This window comes from Mustela erminea, chromosome 1 (genome assembly GCF_009829155.1).
Source record: "Mustela erminea isolate mMusErm1 chromosome 1, mMusErm1.Pri, whole genome shotgun sequence".
Classification (NCBI taxonomy): domain Eukaryota; kingdom Metazoa; phylum Chordata; class Mammalia; order Carnivora; family Mustelidae; genus Mustela; species Mustela erminea.
In genome coordinates this window covers 18,338,257-18,364,393 of record NC_045614.1, presented here as the reverse complement: position 1 = coordinate 18,364,393, position 26,137 = coordinate 18,338,257, and the positions used below count along the sequence as shown (strand labels likewise).

Below are 26,137 nucleotides of genomic sequence, written 5' to 3'. Positions count from 1 at the left end.
ACCTCTGTCTAGTCTGGGGACCTTGACTGATAGCAGCTCCACCTCCAAGGGGAGTGTGGTTACAGTTAAGAATTCTCTGGAGGGAATGGTTTCTTTGTTTTATTCCACCCATAACTGAAGCTGAAAGAGGCAGCTCTCCACATCATCCTTCTCCAAGGGGTAGACTTCCCTTCCGTTTACCTACAAGGAAAGGACTGTTACTTTTCTGAGGGTCCCGCACCTTACAGATCTGTGACCTGACCTCAGCGTTGGCAGGGGTCCTGTGCTCCATCATGGAGTCCTTTAAAATTCTGTGAATAAGGCACACGGCGTTTCTGGACTTGCTCTCTTTTATTCCCCAGCTAAGAAGGTTTCTCTTCAGTTCAACCCCCTTTGCCATAGATCTTAAGGTTTTCTTTTTGTCTTTGCAGTTTTGAACAATGTTTGATGCTGTGTGTAGATAGTTTTCTCTGCTTATCTTGGCCAACTTTTTCCTGGAAATGAGCCCAACAGCAGTTCGGTTTTATCTCTAAGTTGTTCAAAAATCGCAGGCGCTGTGGGATCCTGTTTACTCCTGTTTCCTCAGACAGACTGCGTTCTTTGTCCTCCTGCGCACGTAAGGCACAGATCCTTGCCTCCGTCCCATCTCCCACCTCCATGTCCTCCGTCATACTCCCTTCATGGCAGGGATTCTAATCAAGAAGACAGCCTCACGGGCTTTCCTTTCCTTAGTCGAGACGGCTACATTTTTTTTGGCGGAGGTAAAATTGGTACAGGACAGGGTCCTCACTGCAGGTGTAGGCTAGGGCTGCTTCTTAAATCACTTTTCTAAATGACAATGAGAAGGATCTTTAAAAAAAACACAGATCTATAAAATGTCTTTTTTTCTCCTGTGGTAAAAACCGAAGTATTTGGGTTAGACTCTGCCACTGTCTGTGTGACTTGACACCTTGACTTCCCAGCCCGGGTTAGTACATACTCTCCTCACGGACTTTGATTCACATCTAAACCAGACCTGTGACTGTCCCAGAACTGCCAGGTGCTGTGTACAGCACATCTGCCAGCTTCTCCATCCAACCTTGTCCATCTCCGGAGACCCTCCACGGACTTCCTTTCCTTTATCCTCCTGGTCACAGCTTCCAGTTTATTTTGAGGAAGAGGGAATGGTGGGCATTTTAATAGCCCAGAAACCCACACTGCTCCTTGGAGAAATCTCCTACTGAGATTTCATTCTTATGAGAGTAGTATGTCCCTCCTCATGTCCTCTCTTCCAGTCCTCCCCTCCTCTCGGGGCCAGGACAGCAGAGCTGTGGGTCTTAGGCTTGATGTATTAGTACTCTCTCCCCGAACTCTGAATCCTGAACCAGTGACGCAACCTAGGGGGCAGTTCTTTTTCATGTCCATTACAGTGGCTGTAATGAAATATGAATTGAAACTTCCTTGTGATTTAGTTTTGGCCATGTGTCCTATTTCCTAGTCCTCTTGGACATTTGTTTTTACCATCCATATTCTTTTTTTTTTTTTTAAGATTTTATTTATTTATTTGAGAGAGACAGTGAGAGAGAACATGAGCGAGGAGAAGGTCAGAGGGAGAAGCAGACTCCCCATGGAGCTGGGAGCCCGATGCGGGACTCAATCTCGGAACTCCGGGATGGTGACCTGAGCCGAAGGCAGTTGTACAACCAACTGAGCCACCCAGGCATCCCTACCATCCATATTCTGAGTTGCTTCTAGCTACCGTTGAGTGTCGACGTCTATGCTTTTCTAATACATTTATGTTTTGCTTACATTTTAGAGAACATGGACTAATACAGATGACCTTCATTTTACTTTTTTTTTTTTTTTTTTTTTAAGAAGACTCCACGCCCATGGGGCTTGAACTCACAACCCTGAGATCAGGACTTGCATGCTCTGCCGACTGAGTCAGGTGCCCCAGGTGCCCTCACTTTTAAACCTGCCTCAATCTGAAGACATACTACCCCACCATCCCCCATATAAGCTCCTTTTGAATTGATTTGTGACCAGTTATATTTTACTCCCCTAGTATTCTATACTGTCCCTGCTAGCAAGGACAGAGGATAGGTTGCTCTGCCTTCTGTATAGTGCATCTATTACAGTGTCTGATTTATTGTAGGTAGTTAAATCATCACTTCTTTCCTAAGATCACTAAACAGTCATTCTCGGTTTACAAACAGAATTCTCTTTACTACATTGAGAGAGATGATGTGAGGTTAATTCCATTAGTTTCCACATTACATACGCAAGGAATACATCACCAGAATGCTGGATTCACGAAGTCTCGACACCACACATACGATGCTCATGTTATCGCATATTGCTTTGGAGACATAGCTGCCAACAGGAAAAGACAAGATCATCAGTGGACAAGTGGGAAAGTAGTTATATCCATTGCTGATACTACTAAATGTGAACCTGACACAGATACGGATATTCTTCCCAAATCAATTGGTCCTCTGATCGCTGAAGTTATTCTTAGATTTGGTTTTGACTGCACAGATCTGACACAGTTACAGTGATTTTTTAAAAAAATATTTTATTTATTTATTTGACAGAGAGAGAGTCACAAGTAGACAGAGAGGCAAGCAGAGAGGGGGAAGCAGACTCCCTGCTGAGCAGAGAGCCTGATGCAGGGCTTGATCCCAGGACCCTGAGCCAAAGGCAGAGGCTTAAGCCACTGAGCCACCCAGGCGCCCCAGTTATGGTGATTATTAATTGCAAGTGTTGAGATCCCAACCTGCTTTAGATAACACTGCCAGAATTCCCAAGATAATAGCAAATCAGAGATATTATTTAGTAATGATGAGAGAATATTTTTAAAGGTTTTTAAAAAATTATTATTCATTGGAGAGTGCTAGCAAGGGTATGAGCAGGGGGAGGGGAGAAGGAGAGGGAGAAACAGACTCCCCGCTGAGCAGGGAGACCCATACAGGGCTCAATCCCAGGGCCCCAAGATCATGACCTGAGTGCATGTAGATGCTTAACTAACAGATACCCAGGCACCCTCAGAGAATATTTTAAAATAGAATTCTGTTCCCTTTGCCGATACCTGCCCTCTCAGGTGAGTACTAAAAGAGGCCATGCCTCCCGCCCCACGGGGGTGATGTAGAGATTGTGGGGCATGGCCCTGTCAACCATTCTCATCCTGTACTAATGAGGTGATACTCCGACCCCTCTTCTCTAGTAGGAGAAACTGGGCAGAGGCAGGGGATAAGAGTTCTGTTGACCATCCCTGCCTTGCACTAACCCAAGCAAGGCTAGTGCCTTTACCCCTCTCCTGCAAAGATTGAGGTAGAGCCTTATTGCCCATCTCCTCCCCTGCGCTAAGGTGAGTAGAGGTGGCCCTCCTTCCTCTTGCCTTCAAGCCCCACAGAGAAAAGTAATAGCTAAAAACTCCTCAAATTTGGTAAACCTATAGAGCAAAAAAAAGTTAAGTGAGATCTAAAGACTAACAATAACGTGAGATTTCCTCCTTGGATGGCCCAGCAAGAACATCTCAAATGAAAGCCCTTACTCCCCTCACTGTTCTTATCCTCCTCCTTGTAACCTCAGCCATCCAGTCAGGCACACTAGATGCCAGTTCAAGCATGACTACTAAAGGTAGTGCTCCCACAGATGGTACACCGACCACCACCACCACACCAACTCCACCTACTCCTCCAGTTTCTGTATCAAGTATAGTTAGAGCCTCCACTGTCACGACTATAGAAAGCAAACCAAGCACAGTTGCAAAAACATTACCTAGAGCTACCATGAACATCACCTCACCTGTAAGTGGTAACTGGAGCACAATGGTTCCTTTTCCAAAAACACAAAAGACTAAAAGTCACTTGAAATCAGCCTGAGTAAAGTGACACTTATCTATAGAAGAACAACACTTCGAAAAACAGATCTCTCATTGGATACCATAGAAGCCAGAAGGAAATAACACAACATTTCCCAAATGCTGAAATAAGTTAATTACACCTGTGGAAAGATAGATCTGTGCACCATATGCATAAAAATCACAAGCCAATTAGATGTTGTCTATAAGAAACTTATTTCAGCTATAATCATATAAGTAGACTGGAAGTAAAGAAATGGAAAACAATGTCCCATACAGACATTAATCGAGAGAGTAGGAGTAGCTAAGTTAATAACAAAATAGATCTCAAAGCAAAGAAAATTGCCAAGGACAAGGAGAGACACTACACAAACATAAGAGGGCCAACTAAGCAAGAAGACGTAATAATACTAAATGTATATGTACCAAGTAACAGAGCTGCAAAAATACATGAAATAAAAACTGATGGAGTTTAAAAGAGATCCACATTTATAATCAGAAAATTTTACTATCTTCTCTCATAACTGATAGAACCACTAGATCAATAATCAGGAGGGGTATGGAGGAACTGAAACAGATAAGACAATGTCATTGGCAATTACAGAACATTCTACCCAACAAGAGCAGGGTACACATTCTTTTCAGGCACAAATCAAATATTCACCAACATACACCATTCCCTGGTCATAAAGCAAAGTTTGACAGACACAGAAGAAAAAAACAATTGTGGAGTGTGCTCTCTATAAGTGATTTAAACTAGAAATCAAAAATATAGCAATAAAATATAGAAACACTTGAGAAATAAACATAAACATACTTTTGAATAATCCATGGGTCTTTACTCCTGAAACTAATATTACATTATATGTTGACTAACTGGAATTTTTTTAAATAGATTTAATTTTTTATCTGACAGACAGAGATCACAAGTAGGCAGAGAGGCAGGCAGAGAGAGAAGGGGAAGCAGGCTCCCTACTGAGCACAGAGCCCGATGTGGGGCTCGATCCCAGGACCCTGGGATCATGACCTGAGCCAAAGGCAGAGGCTTTAACTCACTGAGTCACCCAGGTGCCCCTTGACTAACTAAAATTTAAATAAAAACTGGGAAACAGTCAATCCATGGGTCAAAAGGGGAAAGGGAATTTTAAAAACTATATGGAACTGAGTAAAAATGAAAATACAATCAGTTGAAATTTGTAAGTTGCAGCCAAAGCAGTGCTTAGTGAGGAATTTAGAGCATCAAATGCTAATATTTAAAAAGAGAGGTCTTGGGACACCTGGGTGACCAATTCTTGGTTTTGGCTCTGGTTGTGATCTCAGGGTTGTGGGACGGGGCCTGTGTTGGCCTCCATACTCAGCAGGGGGTCTGCTTGAGATCTCTCCCTCTTTTTTCCCCTCTGTGCCTCCGGTAGCTCACTCACACATTCTCAAATCTTTAAAAAAAAAAAAAAAAAAAGATCTCAAAGCAATAATCTAAAGTTTCTACCTCAAAAATTAGAAAAACAAAATAGACCAAAACAAAAAGCAAGAAAATTAAAGAGTAGAGATGAAACGGAGAAAAAAAAAAGACAAAACAAAAAAGCTATTTCTTTGAAGAGATAATTAAAGTTGATAAATCTCTATTAAGACCAACAAAGGAGGCTCCTGGGTGGCTCAATTGGTTAAGCATCTGCCTTCATCTCAGGTCATGATACCTGAGTCCTGGAATTGAGCCTCACATCAAGTTCCCTGCTCAGTGGGGAGCCTGCTTCTCCCTCTGACCACCCCCTTCTCATGCTCTCTCTCTCAAATAAAACCATATATATATATGGTTTTATATTATATATATATTTATCTTTAAATATATATATCTATATATTGATATATAGATATATATATGGGGTGTGTGTGTGTATAAGACTGACAAAGAAAAAAGAAAAGAAATTACCAGTATCAGGAGTGAAGGAGTTGAAATCTACAGATATGTAAAAGACTAAAAGGAAAAAGTTAGATGAAATGACTAATTACTGGAAAACCACAAACTACCAGAATGGTATCATCTATCATCTGAATGGTACTATAACCATTAAATAATTCACAGTTGGGGCACCTGGTTGGCTCAGTCAGTTGAGCATCTGCCTTCCACTTAGGTCTTGATCCCAGGGTCCTGGGATCCAGTCCCGAGTTGGGCTCCCTGCTTGATGGGAAGTCTGCTTTTCTGGCTGCCCCAATCCCCTGCCTGTGCACATGTGTGCACTCTCTCTCACACACACACATACATGCTGGTCATGTATGCTCTCAAATAAATAGAATCTTTATAAAAATTCTTTAAAAAAAATAAAGAATTCATGGTTATGGGGCACCTGGGTGGCTCAGTCAGTTAAGCACTTAAGCATCTGCCTTCGGCTCAGGTCCTGGTTCCCAGGGTCCTGGGATCTAACACTGCATTAGGCTCCCTGCTCCACGGAAAGTTTGTTTCCCCCTCTCCACCCCCCATGCATGGGTGCTCTAATCAGAATCTTAAAAAGAAAAAATCAATCACTGTAATTTGTCTTGTTAACAATCTAAAAACGAAAAATCATATGCTCAGGAATTGGTGCAGGAAAACCATTGGCAAAATTAAACATCTACTCATGATAAAAACCCTAAACACAAAAGAGCTAGAATGGGACTTCCTCAACCTAATAAACGGTAACTACAAGAACATACAGTGAATTTCATAATTGTGGAAGACGCAACACTTTCTATCAAAGTCAAGGAATCTGCTCTCCACTCCAATGTTGTTACTGGAGAGTTTTTTGTTTTTTGTTTTTTAAAGTAAACTCTACATTCAACATGGGGCTTGAACTCATGATCCCAGGTTTAAGAGCTACATGCTCTATCAACTAAGTCAACCAGGCACCCCTTGTTATTGAAAGTTCTATCCAATGCAGTAAGTCAAGAACAAGGACTAAAAGACATACGGATTGGAAAACAAAGGGAAAAAATCTGTCTATTGACAGACGACATGATTGTATACATGGAAAGTCACAAAATATCTACAGATTAATAAGAGCTATTTGAATAATAGTTTAACAAGGTTGTAGGATATAAAATTAGTATTTCAAAAGCCAATCATTTCTACATACTATTAGTGAAAAATTGAAAACTGAAGATATTACTGTTACAGTAGCACTCAAACCACTAAATACTTAGATATAGTCTTACAAAACATTTGCAAAAGCTGTATCCTGAAAACTACAAAACACTTGATAAAATAAGGAAAACCTAAATAAATTGAAGAGACATAAGGTTCATGGATAGGAAGACTCAATTGTAAAGATGCCATTCCCCCACCTAAAATTTATAGATCCAATAGAATTCCAGTATGAACTCCAGCAGAATTTTTGTGTGTCTGAGTAGAATTCTAATTTTTTGATATATTTAATCTCTACACCCAATGTGGGGCTCAAACCCTGATATTAAGAGTTGAATGCTCTTCCGACTGAGCCAGCCAGGAGCCCTTAATTCTATTTTTTAAATTCCCTTAAGTAATCTCTATAACCAGTGTGGGACTCAACCTCACTACCCAAGGTCAAGAGATACATGCTCCAAAGACTGAGCCAGCCAGGGGCCCCCCACCAGCAGAATTTTTAGACATTTACAAAATTATTCTAAAATACATGTAGGGGGAAAAAACACAAAAAAATATGTTGAAAACAAGGGAAACAGAATAGTCAAAGTAATTTTGCAAAAGAACAAAGTGGAGGACACACATCATCAGATTTTAAAATTTCTATGAAGTTACACTTCAAAGTAGTGTGTTATTAGAGAAAGGATAGACACATAGGTCCTTGGGACAAAAAATCTCGAAATTAACATATCCATGTTATATAACATTTACATATATACACATAACTATATATATACATATAAAATTAAAACATATATGTTATATAACATATATGGTCAATTTTTGGCGAAGATGTAAAGGAAAGTCAATGGAGAAAGAACTCTCCCCCCACAAATGGTGCTGAATAATTAAATACCTGTATGTAAAAAGAAAAAGAAACCTTGATCTAGATCTTACCCTATATAAAATTTAATTTAAAATGGATAATAGGGGCGCCTGGGTGGCTCAGTGGGTTAAGCCGCTGCCTTCAGCTCAGGTCATGATCTCAGGATCCTGGGATCGAGTCCCGCATCGGGCTTTCTGCTCAGCAGGGAGCCTGTTCCCTCTCTCTCTCTCTCTCTGCCTGCCTCTCCATCTACTTGTGATTTCTCTCTGTCAAATAAATAAATAAAATCTTTAAAAAAAAAAATAAAATGGATAATAGACTTAAATGTAAAATCTCAAACTATACAATTTTGACAAAAACAAAGGGGAAAACCTTAGTGACCTCAGGTTAGGCAAAGATTTCCTAGATACACATCCAGAGCCCAATCATTTTAGAAGAAAAATTGGAGATTCAAAATTAAGAACACCCGCTCTTTGAAAGACACTGTTAGAGTAGAAAGACAAACCACAAAATGGGAGAAAATATTTGCAAATCCTTATCTGATAAAAAAATTTATATTCCAAATATATAGATATTAATATAACAACCCAACTAAAAAACATACAAACGATTTGAACCAATGCTTCACCAAAGAAGATATGGCAAATAAGCAAATGAAAAGCTGCCTGACATTAGGGAAATAGACAGTACAACTATAATGAGAGCATACTACACACCTATCAGAATGTAAAGTAGTCAACAAAACAAAACCGGAAAAAAAACAAGTAGGAATGAAAAGACAGCCCCTAGGAAAGCGTTTTGCAGTTTCTTATAAGGTCAAACATACCATATGACCCAACAGTTCCCCTCTTAGGTAAATATGGAAACATGTTCATCCCAAGCTACAAACATAAATGACCCTCAGCTGGCAAGGTGATGAACTGTGGTGCATCTCTACAATAGGGCCCTCACCACTCAGCAACTAAAGGGAGTGAATTCCTGATACACCACAGGAGCGTGAATCTTGAAAACCACGCTCACAGAGAGAAGCAAGACACAAAGGGATACATACTATATAATTCCATTTACATAAAGGCTTAGAAAATGTAAACTAATTAATAGGGACAGAAAGCAGATCAGTGGTTGCCTGGTGCTGGGGATGGAAGGAGGGACAGTCTGCAATGGAGCCTAAGAAAACTTGGGGGATGATGGAAATATTCTGTGGTTTGATTGTACTTCTGATTAAAAGACTTTATGTTTTTGTCAAAACTCTCACTTTGTTGGACAACTGCACTCTGTTTGGGGGAAAGACATAAATTTCTTCATACTGTTAAAAGAAATTAGATGGGTAAAAGACATAATGCTACACAATATGGAACACGTGATATGAAGGGGAAGTATTTAAAATTACTGAGAGGTGCCTGGGTGGCTCATTCGGCCAAGTATCTGCCTTCGGATCAATGTCGTGATCTCAGGATCCTAGGATCGAGCCCCACGTAAGGCTCCCTGCTCAGTTGGGAGCCCACTTCTCCCTCTGCCTCTGCTCCTGCTCATTTTCTCTCCCAAATAAAATCTTAAAAAAAAAAACAAAAACCAAAAAACAAGGAGGCGCCTGGGTGGCTCAGTGGGTTAAGCCTCTGCCTTCAGTTCAGGTCATGATCCCAGAGTCCCGGGATCGAGCCCCACATGGGGCTCTCTGCTCAGCGGGAAGCCTGCTTCCTCCTCTCTCTCTCTGCTTGCCTCTCTGCCTACTTGTGATCTCCGTCTGTCAAAAAAATAAATAAAATCTTTAAAAAAGAAAACAAAAAACAAGAAGCAGCAACCCAAATGATGAACTCAAAAAAAGGTATAAACCTTGCAAATAAAGACAGGATATTGAAGATATAGATGTTCCATATTCTGCTGTGGGCAAACTAATGGGAGCCCTTTTGGAAAGCCTTTTGAAATGTACTGCATGGGCTGTGAACATATCCCAAGAGCTAGCAATTCTCTTTTTGGATCCAAGTTTATTTACACACACACACACACAAATTTTTTTTTTAAAACCTCACTTATTAGCCCTTCATTTTTTCATATGGAAGAGTTGGAATCTTTGAGGAAAGCTGAAGTCGCAGAAGCAGGGCTTACCAGCTCGGCGCCGAGTCCCTGCCCACATGCTCCAGGTGACAGCAGCTCTTGAGGTATGGGTAACGGCCTTCCTCTTCCCACATGTACAAATGCAGAGAGTCATCCATGGACGTGCTGAGGACGTGCACAGAATCCTACAAAGGACACCTGGGATGAGCAGCCCCGAGTCCGAGCGCCGGGCGGTGGGCGGAGGCTCGTACCTACCACCCATAAGTTGCCGATGGTCCTCTGGTGGTCCTCAAATCGCTGCAGCAGGTGGCCACTGATGGTGAAGAGGAATAAGGACGGCCCGCTCTCAAAGACAATCACATTTCCGTCTCCGACTCCCATCCACACAGGGCTCTCCATGTGAGGCGGCAACAGGAAAGTTGCAACCTGGTGGGCTGTGTTCATGCAAAACACACACACATCCGTGTGGGCGAACTGGGGATCCTTGAGTCCGCACAAGAGATTTACGCAGAATGCAAACACACACTCCCTCCTTTCAGGGGACCTCAGTCTGCTGAGGAAGACGAAAAGCAGGCTAGTGACAGATAGAGGTCACGGACCACGGTAACGGGTGCCCAGACCCCACAACAGGGGTCGGTGGGCACTAACAGGTCAGGCACAGAGGAGGCTTTGGGATCCAGGCCCTGCAGCAGGATGGGAATCTGAACAGACCTGCCCAAGGGGGTGGAGGGCCTGTGGAACATAGAAGTACAAGCATGGGCAGGAGAGGCCTGCAGGCTCGGGTTAAAGAAATCCCCTGCCCCCTTTCCACAGAATTAAGGCTTCCAAAGAATACACGGGTGGAAGGGTCTAGAAACCGTGTCTCCCATGTGGCACAGCCTACCTTGGATGTCTGTTCTGTCCCCCGTCCTCTCAGCCGTTAGCTCGAAGGTGGTAAATCCGGTCTTTCTGAAAGAGCCTCTTCGATACATCACTGTTATCCTGCTTGTCCTCCTTGGGGCCCAGCAGGCCCTGCAGCATGATGAATACGGGATAGAGAGGGACAGAGGGCTTTTGCCTTCTGCCGGTTTCAGCAAGCTCTCTGTGAGGAACACCTGGGGAGAGGGTATTGCACATGCGGTTAGATGAAGGGAGAAGTGACAGCAGGTCAGGACAGGAGCGACTCCAGAAAGACCTCCCTGAAAGCCCTTGTTTTGTGGGAGCACCTTGGCTGGCTCCGTCAGTAGAGCATGTGACTCCTGATCTCAAGGTCAGGAGTTCAGGCCCCACACTGGACATGGAGCCTACTTAAAAAAACAAAAAAACAAAAAAAACTTTGTGGCCAAAGCTTTATTCGGAACCTTAGGAAGCACTGAGTAGCCCCTGCCTGTCTCTGACATCCAAGAACTGGCTTCCTCTTCTGCCTGTCATGGTCACACGGAAAGCAAAGCCACCAAAGCTGTTCTTTCTGGTGTACTTGGAGCTACAGAATCATCTGGCCACACTGGAGCCCAGATCAAGCTGTCATTGGTTGGATACATTTTTCCCTTCTTGGCAAACTCGTCATGGACTGTTCGGCTGTTGCTGCCTCCACTCAGCTCCTTGCTCTCTGGTGCGTGGTCTGCACGTGCCACATGGTAAAAATGGTGGACTCAACAGCCACAGACTTTCTCAGAGGGACATCTGTAGGCCGATATGTTCTCATTTACCTCTGGACTTCTTTGTCCCCTCCAGCCAAGGTGGATAAAAGTAAAGTAAAAGAAAGCTAAAAGGTTATCAAAGATCCTACCTTCTTGAGACCTCTCTCACCTTCCTCTAGCTCTTTGGCTGATTCAGGCTTCATGAGTAAACTTTTATTAACTTATTATTATTTTTCTTGCAACCAGACCCTATCACTTCAAAGAACATTGTTTCTTGGCTCCAAAAATGGATTCTACGTGTGATACGGCCTTTGAGAGGTGGGAGCACTGTGTGTAGTCCTCCCTGAGTTCTGCAGGTTCTCCAACACCTCCTAAACCCCACTTTGCTAATGCTTGACCCTCTCCTCCCAAAGTTAAAGCACAGAGCACCACTTACCACTGGCAAGATATTCTGATGTGTCCCAGATGCAAAGATCCATTTCTTGTCAGGAGAGCAGTGTAGGAGGTCAACACTGTATTTGAATGCATTAACTTTAGAGACATGCCTTAGCTCCGGCACGGTCAGTGTGTACATGTCACCTTCAGAGTTGCCTACCTAAAACCAAAGCACCACCACCACATCAATAGGAGACAGGAAATCCTAGAGCCCACAGAAGGCAGCACTGTCAGTTGCAAAACATACTACAGTTTCTTTGATCCCATAATGGAAAGGAAAAGCTACCTCAGCATCGTGAGAATGATCCCCAAAAATACAAGTTCCTAAGCCCCACTCTTTTCAAGAATAGTTACTCACAGCACATCAACACTGTTCTTTTTTCACGTCTTCCCAAACCCATGGCTCTCTCTCCATAATCCCTGTCCAAGGTCAAGTACTGTACAATACACACTTGAAAGAAGAGACATAGATAGGAATCATTCAGGGAGGCTTTTTTTTTTTTCTTTTCTGGAAGAATGACTAGGGAAAACATACTTGGGGTAGATCAAAGGCCAAGATGGTAGCGGAGTTTTTATGGCCAATATTCGTGCGTATGTTTGGGCTCTCAGGGTGGTAGGGAGGACTCCAAGAAGACAGACAGTAAAGGGACAGTCATGGGGGCACAACACCTGTCAAGGCAGCGGGCATTTTGTTCTGTGGGCCCTCTCTAGGTGCAGGGCTCACTTACCATCAAGAAGGGGCCATCTTTTGTGAGACAGATTTCCAAGGAAAAACAGGCCTGTGGCATGGTGAGAGTAGCCAGGGCTTCCGCATCCTGACAATTCCACACTTTGACTGTTCCCTCCAAATCTGCAGTGAACGCAAGGTGCATCTGAGGGAGGGTCGCCAGACGCGTGATGCTCGACTGCTGGGCGGGGCTGGACCAGATCATAGTGCCCTAGAGAATGAGAGGACACTGTAGGTGTGCAAGGAACTCTTCACACCTACTGGGCTTTCTTTCTGCCAGTGTTTATTTGGAAGTTTCCTCCAGATCCATTTTTTGCTTCTGGCAAAAGAATAAGAAAATTCTAAACATCTTAGTTATTTGAGGAAAAGAAAAGAAACATCACAGTACGTTCAGGCAAGATTTCACTGTGCAATCAATCAGCATAAAGAATGATCAGGCTTCTGAGCTCAAGTCAGTTCTGCCTCTTACTAAAGGTGTTACATTCAGCAAGTTACTTACCAGTTGTGGCTTCTTACAGGGCTCTCGTATTACATTTCACAGCACATGAAATAGTCTTTTTGAATTCTTTCTGCCTAGGGATGCCAGGGTAGCTCTGTCGGTTAAACATCTGACTCTTGGTTTCAGTTCAAGTCATGATCTCAGTGTTGTGAGATTGAACTCCATGTCAGGCTCCACGCAGAATTTGCTTGGGTTTCTGTCTCCCTCTCCCCCTACTCCAAATATATTTTTTAAAGATTTTATTTCACAGACAGCGATCACAAGTAGGCAGAGAGACAGGCAGAGAGAGAGAGAGGAGGAAGGAGGCTCCCCGCTGAGCAGAGAGCCCGATGTGGGACTCGATCCCAGGACTCCGAGATCATGACCTGAGCTGAAAAGAGAGGCTTAACCCATGGAGCCACCCAGGCGCCCCCCAAATAAATAATCTTAAAAAAAAAAAAAAGAATTCTGCCTAGTCCACAGTAGGAATTCAAAGAATATCAACTCTCATAATTATTATTCCATCATCAATCTTGTACATTGCAGATAAGACAAAAGAAAGTTTCCCTTCTCTTTAGCCTTTAAAAAATCGTTGGGGCACCTGGGTGGCTCAGTGGGTTAAAGCCTCTGCCTTCAGCTTAGGTCATAATCCCAGGGTCCTGGGACCGAGCCCTGCATGGGGCTCTCTGCTCAGCAGGGAGCCTGCTTCCTTTCCTCTGTCTCTGCCTGCCTCTCTGCCTACTTGTGATCTCTGTCTGTCAAATAAATAAAATCTTTAAAAAAATTGTGAAGTATATCAAAAAGAACACAAAAATATATGTAAAATTCAGTTATTACAAATTGATCATATAACTCCCTCTAAGCCGACCAGTACTTGCTCTATTAACTTCTCCACACTCCCCAAATGTAATCACCATTTTGGTCTGTAACACTGTAACACTGTGCAAGAAGTCATCCCAAAATTGGGTGGCTTAATATCAAAACCACAATATCATCTCACACCAGTCAGAATGGCTAAAGTCAATAATGCAATGACCAACAAGTGCCCACGAGGGTGCAGAGAGAAAGGAAACCTTGTGCCCTGTTGGTGGGAATGCAAACTGGGGCAGCCGCTGTGGAAAACAGAATAAAAAAATTAAAAATAGAACTACCACATGGTCCAGCAAGTCCTTTACTGGGTATTTAGCTGAAAAAAAGGAAAATGTAATTTGAAAAGCTCTATGCATTCTTGGGCACCTGGGTGGCTCAGTGGGTTAAGCCTCTGCCTTCAGCTCAGGTCATGATCTCGGGATCCTGTGATCGAGTCCTGCATCGGGCTCTCTGATCAGCGGGGAGCCTGCTTCCTCCTCTCTCTCTCTGCCTACTTGTGATCTCTGGCTGTCTAAATAAATAAATAAAATCTTTCAAAAAAAAAAAAAAGCTCTATGCATTCTTATGTTCATTGCAGCATTATTTACAATAGCCAAGATATGGAAGCAACCCAAGTGTCCATCAATAGATGAATGGATAAAGACACACACACACACACACACACACACACACACACACACTGAAATATTACTTGGCCATGAAAAAGAATGAAGCGTTGCCCTTTGCATCAACATGGATGGATCTAAAGGGTATAATGTTAAGTGAAGTAAGTCAGAGAAAGACAAATAGCATATGATTTCACTCAAATGTGGAATTTAACAAAACAGAAAAGAGATAAGCCCCCAAACAAACTCATAACTCAAGTGAACAGTTACCAGAGGGCTGGAGTGGGAGATAAGGGAAACAGGTGATGGGGATTAAGGACTGCCCTTGTCATGACGAGCACCAGGTGATGTACAGAATTGCTGAATTGCTACATTGTAGACCTGAAGCTAGTCTAATACTGTATGTTAACTACACTAGAAGCTTTTGAAATAAGCAAAATAAATAATAATAAACCCTCTCCCAAAAATCTGGGTGGTTAAAACAGAAGTTTTTGTTCTCTCAGTGTCTGTTAGAAATTCAGGTACATGGGGCGCCTGGGTGGCTCAGTTGGTTAAGCAACTATTGATGGCTCAGGTCGTGATCCTGGAGTCCTGGGATAGAGTCCCAAATCAGGCTCCCTGCTTGGCAGGGAGTCTGCTTCTTCCTCTGACCCTCTCTCATGCTCTCTCTCAATTAAATTAAATTAAATTAAATTAAATTAAAGAAATTTAGGTACAGCTTGGCTGGGTAGTTTGTGACTAGGGGTCTCTTATGGGGTTGAAGTCATCTTCGTAAGGATAAGGCTCAAGATGGTCAACTCATTTGGCCAGCAAGTTGGTGCTGGCTACCTGTAGCCCTCAGTACTTCGCCACACAGACCTTCCCTGCAGGGCATTTTAAGGGCCCTCCTAACACTGTGGCTGGCTCTCTTGGAGCCAGTGACTCAAGGGAGAAGAAGTGTCTTTCAGGACATAGCTTCAGAAGTTACACACCATCATTTCTGCAATGTCCAATTGGTTACCAAGGTCAGCCCGATTCAGGGTGGGAGTAGACTACCTAGGATCGTGAATACGGGACAAGGAATATGGAGGCTGTCTTCCAGATTGGCAGACACACTGCACCCTGCAGTCCCTAATAACTCACCTCTCTCCCACATGCAAAGTACACTCACCATCGCCCATGCCCCCAGATAGCTCACCATTACAGCATCATCGTAAAATCTGGATCTCGTTGTTTAAGGAGATGAGGTTCTTTAGATTCAGCTCATGTTGATGTGAAAACCTCAGAAATATCCAAGTTGTCTGACCCCCATCCCCAACATACAAGGATAAGACATTATACCATAGGTAAGGATAACATTATAGACCGTCTCATCTGGGGTGGGGGGAAATGGCAGTAGAGGGGTGGGAATCCCTGCTACACAGAAAATTCGAGATCCAATGACAATGTCCTGGTAGTACACTGGCCAGGACTCAAGGCCCAGGAAAGATTCTTCAGGACTCTTGGCTCCGCTCTTTAGGCTCTTGGTTCTGACTTCTGCGTTATGCTGCCCCGTCCCTACCCGGTGGCCCAAATCAGTAGCTGAGTAGGGTCACAGGTGCTTCTTCCCTGTAAGAGTTCAGGATTCAAATGCCTCTTTTCCTGTTGGGATATTTCAGCCCCTGTATATCCAAGCTGGCAGCACCCTTGCAATAGGATTCCCTGAGAAAACTTTGTGGGTCTCCAAAGGAACCTACAGGAGTTGATGTCATTAGACAAGAGCCCCACCCACAGGGTTTTGAGATGAATCCGGTGGCAGCTGGGTCTGCTGAGGATGAGGCTTCACCCTGTGAGGTCCATGGCTTGACCTCGGTTCTGAGGCACCCTCTTAGTTCTTTCTGAGGTCGAAAAGAACGTTGTGGTCACCACTTTGGCTTCACCTTTATGGTATGGCTTATTAACACTGCCTTGCACTGATCTTGCTTGCAGTCTTGGCCTTAAATCTTAGCACCATTTGCCACCTTGAAAGACTGCAAATTTTCAGAACCAGCAAGCTTTGGCTCTCTTTTATCTGACCGTCATCTTCTCCTCTCCCTCTTCTCTTGTTTTACTACAAGCAGCAAGCCGTGGCCCGCACTCAGCATTCTGCCTAGAATTCTCCTTGGCAAGAGCATTCAATTCCTTGGATCTATTCGCTCCTTTTCACATTAGCCGGGGTGACAATGTTGCTAAATTTTCTCCAGCTGTAACAAGAACCCGGTTTCCTCTGGTGTCCAATACCCTTGTTTACATTTCCCTTTGTCTTCACTGGTGGCTTCATGGCAGGCCACTAGGTTTCTACTAGGTCTCCTCAAAGTCCCAAACTCTCCTCAGGGTTTCTCCAGCTTCTTTTCACTGCCTGGTTCTAAAGCTTCTTCCACACCTTAAATTATAATCAAGAAAAGGAGTACTAAAATCTGCTATCTGTTGCTGCCTAACAAACACCATAGCAGCTCAAAGGAAGAAACACTTATCTCACACACCTTCTGTCCGTCCAAAACTCGGGCGGTGAGTCACTGAGTGGCTCTGGTTTCGGGTTCCTCACTTGGTTGACTGTGGACACAATCTGAAGGCCAGAAAGTTAGCTTCCAATGTGATTCACTCACAGGACTGCAAAGATGGCTGTTGGCAGAAGGCCAGAGATCTTTGCCAAGTAGCCCATCCACTTGGCTGCTTGGATGTCCTCAGGGACATGGTGACTGGTTTCCCCTGGAGCAAATTATCCAAGAGAGTGCCTGATTTTCTCAGCTTTAGTGAAATGTAATTGACATATAACATTGTGTAACTTCAGGGGCGCCCGGGCGGCTCAGTCAGTTAAGTGTCTGCCTTTGGCTCAGTCAGTTAAGTGTCTGCCGGGGTCCTGGGATCGGGGCCTGCATCGGGCTCGCTGCTCAGCGGGGAGCCTGCTTTTTCCTCTCCCTCTGCTGCTCCCCCTGCTTATGTTCTCTTCTATCAAATAAAATCTTTTTTAAAATTGTATAACTTTAGGAGTCCCTTCTAGACTTTTATTTCATCATTCTCCTGCCACCTCATATTCATAAAGGGTTTACTTGTCATAGTTCACAAGACCCTGTGTGAAAAATGGTCATTAAATACTTTTCACAGGGAGGAGAGAAATACAAAGAGGGAAGGCCAAGAAAAATACAATAACTTGTGACCCACTTTGGGGTCTTCTGATTCCCCACCTAGTGATTCTTGCACTACATTTACTGGTCCTGATGTAGAAGACCTTGGTCCACCCTGGAAGTGACTAGAGTTGGAGACCACTTTCTGAAAAAGCCAACATAACAAATGCCAACAGTTGAGAGAGAGAAGTAGAATAGGTCATGGAAAGGCACAACAGCCTAAGTTTATCTCACAGCCGTTCCACGTTACCACTAGAAAGTAAGTCCCTGTACAAATCTATATGGAGAAACACACATAAGGGGTGCCTGGGTGGCTCAGTCAGTTAGGTGTCTGCCTTCAGCTCAGGTCATGACCCTGGGGTCCTGGGATCGGGTCCTGCATTGGGCTCCCTGCTCAATGGGGAGCCTGCTCTCCCCCTGCTTGTGCATGCTGACAAATAAATAAAATCTTTAAAATTAAAAAAAAAAAAAAAAAAAAAGATGGGCGCCTGGGTGGCTCAGTGGGTTGTCTCTGCCTTTGGCTCAGGTCATGATCTCAGGGTCCTGGGATCAAACCCCACATTGGGCTCTCTGCTCCGCAGGGAGCCTGCTTCCTCTCTCTCTCTCTCTCTGCCTGCCTCTCTACCTACTTGTGATCTCTGTCAAATAAAATCTTAAAAAAAAAAACCCTACACATTAAAAAGTAAATTTTCTGTGTGTCTACCATCTAAATGGAAAGGTCCCAGATTACCAGTTAAAAGACCCAATTTGAAACTCTGTCTCTCACCAATTCCAAGTACCATTCCCGCCCCCCAGCACTTGCCACCTGTGTGGGACAGGGTGGATTCGACAAGACCTTCCTTGTGCTCCTCACTGGCCATACTCACTTCCTGCAGGTCCCAGGCATAAAGCATGTGCTTTGATGACACTGTACAAATGACTGACTTCTCCTCTCCACCCACTGCGTTGCCATATCCTGACAGATAAGCCATAGGTCCTAAGATTCCTAGAAGGAAACACAGACAATACTGGCTCACCAGATAGTTGAGGGATGACCCAGTTGAATAAAAAGGACTCTGGAAAGATAACGAAGTTTTCCTGCATCCTCTTAAGGAGAGTTTGGGAAACAATTATGGAGAAGAGGAGGAGCTGGTTCTAAAGTCATCCATACATAGGTTCCTGCTGCAGATTGGCCTGAGGCACTGGCCGACTTATTTTTCCTCCTCCATTTCAGTTTCCATACATGTAAAATGAGGATAAAGATGTCTCCATCAGAGAACGTTCTGAGTTTTATTTTTTTAATATTTTATTTCTTTGTCAGAGAGAGAGAGCACAAGCAGGGGGAGCAGCAGGCAAAGGGAGAAGGAGAAGCAGGCTCCCCACTGAGCAGGGTGCCCGACGTGGGGCTCGATCCCAGGACCCTGAGATCATGACCTGAGCCGAAGGCAGATGCTTAACCAACTGAGCCACCTAGGCACCCCTCTGTCCTGAGTTTTAAAAGAGGTATTAGGAATAAAGTTAATGGTAGAACGCCTGTTATTCAGTTTCCTTTTTGTTTAAAATCTTTATTCTATGAGGAACGGGAGGCCTTTGGAGAAAGTAAGTCACAGGGCCTGATTTTAGCTCATGTAAAGAACACTCTGGTCTCTCCACGCACCATAGACAGTGGGGGACAAGAGAAGATGGAGACCTTGACCGTGACCACAGCAACCCAGTCCCACTAAGCCTTCATTTTCTTTGTCTTCACTGAATGAACACACAGGGGGAAAAAAAGTGTGTTTCTTAAAAGCATATTGTCATGTTCCTTTAGGGGACCCTATCCCCGTACCGAGGTTCCCACTTGCTTCTCTGAAGATAAAGTCCTCTGGCTTCACCCTCGCCATCCGGTGCTCCAGCTTTGTCTGTCTGAGGAAGAACTGCTTCCAGGTCTGTGAGCCCGGGCACGGGGAGAAGCTGCAGAAGCTCCATTTCCTCAGACACAGGTTTCTGGAAACAGAGTCATCAGCCCCCGAGGCAGCCCCCGTCAGCTCCCTCCTCAGTAGCTCAGGTCTCATGAACCCTTTCCTCACTGAAAGCCGCACTCGTGCCTCTCCCAGCGCAGCCCCACCCAGGCCCCCTCGGTACACACTGGGATGTCCTCTCCCTCCCAGGCGACACCCCTGCCTTCCCGCCTTACCCTTCCCTTGCTCACCTCCACAGCTGGTCATTCTCTGCAAGCCTGTTCCAGCACTGAGGGGGAGAAAGGAAGAGGTAAGCAGGCGGTCAGTACCCCAGGGCTGGCTCTTCCTCGGCTCTCCTCTGTTCTGGAAGCCAGGCCCTCCTCTCAGCGGTAAACCAGCCACCAGCCCGGCTCTCCAAGCCCTCCCAGACTGGGGGGACCAGGACACGGTAACCACAGAGGCCCACTGCGGCAAAGACAGGTGCTTGGAATTCTTGTGGGAGAAACACTGGGTTTCCCGGGGCTTCAAGTGGACCATTTGACCCACGCAACAACACCTGGATAATCGTCTGCCCTTTTCGTTTAACAAAAGGCGAGGCCCTCGGAGCGAAGGAGGCTAACCCCCCAAACCCAGCGCATCCCTCGGCTCTTCTGCGACCTGGCGCTCCACCTGGTCAAGAGGGGCAGCTGAAACCCGGGCACTGGGTCTGTGGGAGCCGAAGGAAGGGGCCGGAACAGGGTAGACGTAAGCGAGGAGGGAGGCTGCGTGGGCCCCAGGCTGGGGTGGCCGAGATGCCAGCGCGGAGGGGCTGCGGTGAAGGGGGTCTGTGTGACGACCCGTGGAAGGGGGGGTGGGGGGGAGGGGGCCCCCCAACAGAGGGCGGCCTGTGGAGAGCATTTACCCTGTTCACTCGGGAAGCCTGGAGCAAGCTGAATGCGTCCAGGAAGGAGAAGATTTTCAAGAGCGGCACATCAGGCACGGGGACCGCCATCTTGCACGGTCTGAACCTCATCCGGTCTCCTCTCCGGCTGCTCCGAATTTAAAGTCTTGGCCCAAGTCTGCAGCACTCGGGAGGATCCCCACCCGGAGCTCATCGGGCTCCGACCGAAACAGGCCGCAGGTGGGCACGCTTCGGCCTCCGACCCCGGGCCAGATCCACGCTGCTGAGGGCACTGCCCCCGCCCCCCCCAGCACCTGCTTGTTAGTGTCCATTGTTTAAACCTGTTCCACGGGACCTTCTTTGGTGCTGGGAACCGAAAGTGCAGAGTCTGGGGCCGCTCAGGGGCGGATGAACTTGTCAAAAGTTTAGGAGTTTTCCACGGACACACTCGCATTCACCAAATTCAAGTCTCTGTGTGACACCCTTTAAGTTCCAAATCACCAGGGCAGGGAATCAGCTTGGCACTTTTTTTTTTTTTTGGCTAAGATTTTATTTATTTATTAAAAAGAGAGCACAAGCAGGGGGAGGAGCAGAAGGAGAGGGAGAAGCAGGCTTCCCGCTGAGCAGGGAGCCCAATGTGGACTCAATACCAGAACCTGGAGATCATGAGGTGATCATGACCTGAACCAAAGGCAGATGCTTAACCGACTGAGCCACCCAGGCACTCTGCTTGGCATGTTTATCTGTCTATTTTGGGACACGGAATTTGCCATCAGGGCCTATCTTCTAGCACCAGCACAGCCCTGGGTTTCCACCTTTGCACATTCCACTTCCCGGTGGGAGGAAAAAGCATGGGCCACACAGACTTTCCCACAGAGGCCCTGCTAAGGGCATAGGGACCATCAGAGATGGCTCCCACAGGTAGTACCTTTCTCTTGTGACCCAGTTCTTTTCTTCCAAGAACTTGATTACTGATTCCAGTATTTTCTATGAGTTCCTCAGTGAGGCTCAGTGATGACCACCCCTTTCCTTGAACTGCTGCCTCTAGCCTGACCCACAGGAGTGGTTCTTGGAAGGCCTGTTTTCCCTACAATGTTATCTACTCCATTATCCAAAACCAGATTGGGCTTTTCAGGGATAAGTGTCTTCTTCCTCAGAATTTGCAGTGGAAAATCTTTCACCGTGACGGGCCTATCAAGTACAAACCTGCCAACTATGGGAGGACACATTTTTCATTCTGTTGAATTAGGTTCATAGACAATCAGTTTGAAGAGAACGTCCTTCAGGGCACCTGGGTGGCTCAGAGGGTTAAGCCTCTGCCTTCGGCTCAGGTCATGATCTCAGGATCCTGGGATGGAGCCCCGCATCGGGCTCTCTGCTCAGCGGGAGCCTGCCTCCCCCCCCCCCCCCCGCCTGCCTCTCTGCCTACTTGTAATCTCTGTCAAATAAATAAATAAAATCTTTAAAAAAAAAGAGAGAGAGAGAGAATGTGCTTTAAAGAGAAAGAAATTATCATAAACAAAAAAATCCTGGTTTCAGGAGAGAGATAAAGGGAGTCTTCCAGTATCTTTCATATCAGTAATTCTAGTCCTTTCTAAGTCAGTTTCCCTGAACAATGCCATTTTACTGATTATAAAATTATAATCTGTTTTTCGGTTTATCTAATTCAAATGAATGAGCAAGCTCTTAACTGACTCTTTACACTTTAATACCAACAAAAATGTATGTTCAAATTTATTAGACCTTGATATACATCCTACATCCTCAGCTTTTCTTCATATATATTCATGTATGGGCCAATGGCACATGGGACTGCACACCTGTCAGAATGCCTAAAATAAAAAACACAAGAAACAACAGGTGTTGGCGAGAAAGGGGAACCCTCGTGTGCTGCTGGTAGGAATTCAAACTGGGTCAGCCACTGTGGAGAACAGCATGAAGGTTCCTCAAAAATTAAAAATAGAGGTGCACCTGAGTGACTCAGTAGATTAAGTGACTGCCTTCTGCTCAGTTCATGATCCCAGGATCCTGGGATCGAGCCCCATATTGGGCTCCCTGCTCAGTGGGTAGCTGGCTTCTCCCTCTCTCTCTGCCTGCCTCTCTGCCTGCTTGTGCTCTCTCTGTCAAATAAATAAGTAAAATCATAAAAAAAAAAGATCTGCCTGATGTTTCTTTAAAAATATTTTATTTCTTTATTTGACACAGAGAGAGAAATCACAAGCAGGCAGAGAGAGAGGGGGAAGCAGTCTCCCTGCTGAGCAGAGAGCCCGATGCGGGGCTCGATCCCAGGACCCTGGAATCGGGATCTGAGCCAAAGGCAGAGGCATAAGCCACTGAGCCACCCAGGTGCCCCAAGAGCTGTCTGATGTTTAAAAAAAAAATTAGGGCACCTGGGTGGCTCAGTTGGTTAAGCAACTGCCTTCAGCTCAGGTCATGATCCTGGAGTCCTGGGATCAGGCTCCCAGCTCCAAGGGGAGTCTGCTTCTCCCTCTGACCTTCTCCCCTCTCATGCTCTCTCTCACTGTCTCTCTCTCAAAGAAATAAATAAAATCTTTAAAAATTTTTTTTAAATAAATAAATAATTAAAAATAGAACTACCCTATGATCCAATATTTCTACTACTAATTCAAAAAGATATATGCCCCCATATATACAGCATTATTTACAATAGCCAAGATATGTAGGCAGCCCAAGTGTCCATCAATAGACAAATGGGTAAAGAAGATATGTATATATACATATATATGGAATATATACGCACACATACACGCACAAGGGATACTTGGCTGTAAAAAAGAATGAAACGCTGCCATTTACAACAACATGAATGGCTCTAGAAGATATCGTGCCAAGCGAAATTAGTCCGAGAAATACAAATACCATATGATTTCACTCATAAGTGGAATTTAAGAAACAAAACAAATGAACAAAGGAAAAAAGATACAAAAAAAACAGAGAGGGCGCCTGGGTGGCTCAGTGGGTTAAGCCACTGCCTTCGGCTCAGGTCATGATCTCAGGGTCCTGGGATCGAGTCCCGCATCGGGCTCTCTGATCAGCAGGGAGCCTGCTTCCCTTCCTCTCTCTCTGCCTGCCTCTCTGCCTACTTGTGATCTCTCTCTGTCAAATAAATAAATAAAATCTTAAAAAAAAAAAAAAACCAGAGAGAACAAATTCATGGTTACGGGGGGGGGGGGGTGGTGGTGGTGGTGAGGGGATGGGTGAAATAGGGGAAAGGGATCAAAAGGATCACTTACTGTGATGGGCGCTGAGTCATGTTTAGAATTGTTGCATGGTTATAATGTACACCTGAAACTATTTTACACTGTATGTTAATTATACTGGAATTTTTAAAAAGATTTGATTTATTTATTTGTCAGAGAGAGAGCACAAGTAGGGGGAGCAGCAGGCAGAGGGAGAAGCAGGCTTCCTGCTGAGCAGGGAGCCCAATGCAGGACCTGATCCTAGGACCCTGGGATCATGACCCGAGCTGAAGGCAGATGTCTATCAACTAAGCCATCCAGGTACCCCTGGAATTTTTTTAAAAGCCTCAAATCCAGAAAATTAAAACAAAAACTAACTAAATATTTACAACACTTGTGGGGAAAATCTTAAGTTTCCCAGAATGAATTATAGTTACATACAGTGTGTGTGTGTATATATATATATATATATATATATACACACATATATATGTGTGTGTGTGTGTGTATACACAACTCTATACACAAATGATTTGAATATATCTATGTCAGTTAGATGTCCCAAAAAGCACTCAATTCTAATACATCCTTGGTCTTACCCTCTCTAAAATTTTAAAAGCCTGTCCAATGTGGAATCAATAAAATGACAAAATACCCGCAAAACAAAACAACACACGGGACTGGAATTTGGTGATAAGCTTCCTTCCATCTCTCATGGTCCAGGACATTGACTGTGAGAACGGATCTTCAGGCTGCTGCCCACTCTTACCCTCCAAAGGATAAGAATGGTGATTTCAAACTGACTTTGTCTCGCGATCTCCCTCTCTTTTTTTTCTCTGTGTTCTGTTCATCCTTTCTTCTCCAGATCAGGGAAATCACTTCTCTTTGTTTCATTAAGGTCTTTTTCTGAGGTTTTATCTTGTTCTTTCATTTGGAACACATGCCTCTGTTTCTCCGTGGTCCTCGACTCTCTGTGTGGTCATCCGCCTCTCCCAGTCTTGGCGAGCGGCAGAGTGGCCTCAGGTGGGAGATTAACCTTATCAGTCAATCCTGCCCTTTCTCTTGCTTGTCTCCCAAGCTCTGCTGATTGTCCAAGTCACCTACTTTCTCTTTAGTGGCGCCTAATGGCTGCCAAGATGTGTCAGCATCTCAAAGGGGAGGATCTCGGTCAGCACTGGATTCAGGCTGACTGGAAGTCTGAACCTCAGGCGGCAGCTTTTTAAACATGCACAAAGAGCAGTGCCTGGCTGGCACAGTTGGGCTTGGGTTGTGACCTCAGGGTCATGAGATCGAGCCTCATGTCGGGCTCTGCGCTCAGTGCAGAGTCTCCTTAAAATTCTCTCTCCCTCTGCCTCTGCCACTCATGCTTGCGCTCGAGCACGTGCTCTCTCTCTCTAAAATAAATAAATAAATCTTTTTAAAAAATCCAACGTGTACAAATATACCTTTTTCAGGAGAAGATGGATGTTTCTATCTGCTTCCTCAACACTGAGCCTTGGGGAGCCGGCCAGTTGAGAACCGTTTCTTTCTTTGCTACTTTCCTGTTGAGCCTGTGAACATAAGCACCACTGTTCACGAGAGCAGGCTCTCAAGAGATGTGTCCTCGGGTGGCTTAGTCAGTTAATCGGCTGCCTTCAGCTCGGATCCTGGTCTCAGCAATCTGGGATCGAGCCCCGAGTTGGGCTCCCTGCTCAGTGGGAAGTCTGCTTCTCCCTCTCCCTTTGCCCCTCCCTCTGCTTGTGCTCTCTCTCTCTCTCTCGTGAATAAATAAAATCTTAAAAGAGAGACAGATGTGTCCTCTGGGCAGCAGACACAAAAATCAGAGTACCAGGCATGTACAAGATCTCTTTTCTCAGAGACACCACAGATCTGGGGTGGGGCAGAGGGAGAGCAGAGATGGCACCAAGATTTGCAGTTCATGCTTGTTGCGTTCCCAAGTCTCCTGTGACTTTAAATTGCATCCCTCTGGTCACAGGCACAGCCCTGTAATGCATCATTGACTCAGCAAATACCGAATGTGTGCTTACTCTTCCTACTCCCTTTTGTGAGCAGGGGGGCTCACCAGGGAGAGGACTCAGGCTTCACTTCCCTGATCTCTCTAACTAGCCTGGAAGAGAGAGAGACAGAAGGTAGAAGTAGGGTTAGGCTGGCTGGCTCCAGGGAGCTAGCATGGGGGTGGGGGGGGGGCTGGCTGGCTGGCTACCAACCTGTAGGGTCATCTGTGAGTACCAAGAAAGGATGGAAGCCTCAGGTCAGCAAGGAGCCCCGCTCCCACCCAGTTATGCCTTGGGGAGGTCCCGCAACATAAGAATCTCCTCCTCACCCATGGGAGGAATCCGAGGCTCTCTCCTGCCAGAATGGGCCTTCGCAGGTGCAGAGGCTGCACATTCAAGGCATGAGTGCCCCTACTCCCTCCCCTTCCCAGCCCCC

At 45.1% G+C, this 26,137-nt stretch overlaps 1 protein-coding gene across 1 annotated transcript; it reads right to left on the bottom strand.

Moving 5' to 3' along the window:
* Positions 1–1,668: 1,668 nt before the first annotated feature.
* On the bottom strand, positions 1,669–25,781 carry FBXW12 (F-box and WD repeat domain containing 12; the record flags this gene model as incomplete). Its single annotated transcript, XM_032318578.1, has 11 exons — positions 1,669–2,331; positions 9,904–10,037; positions 10,108–10,286; positions 10,736–10,946; positions 11,908–12,066; positions 12,635–12,844; positions 18,575–18,693; positions 19,516–19,673; positions 19,879–19,916; positions 25,153–25,257; positions 25,770–25,781. Coding segments are annotated over 11 exons (1,425 nt in total), but the record flags the coding sequence as incomplete, so codon positions are not given.
* Between the last annotated feature and the right edge of the window lie 356 nt (positions 25,782–26,137).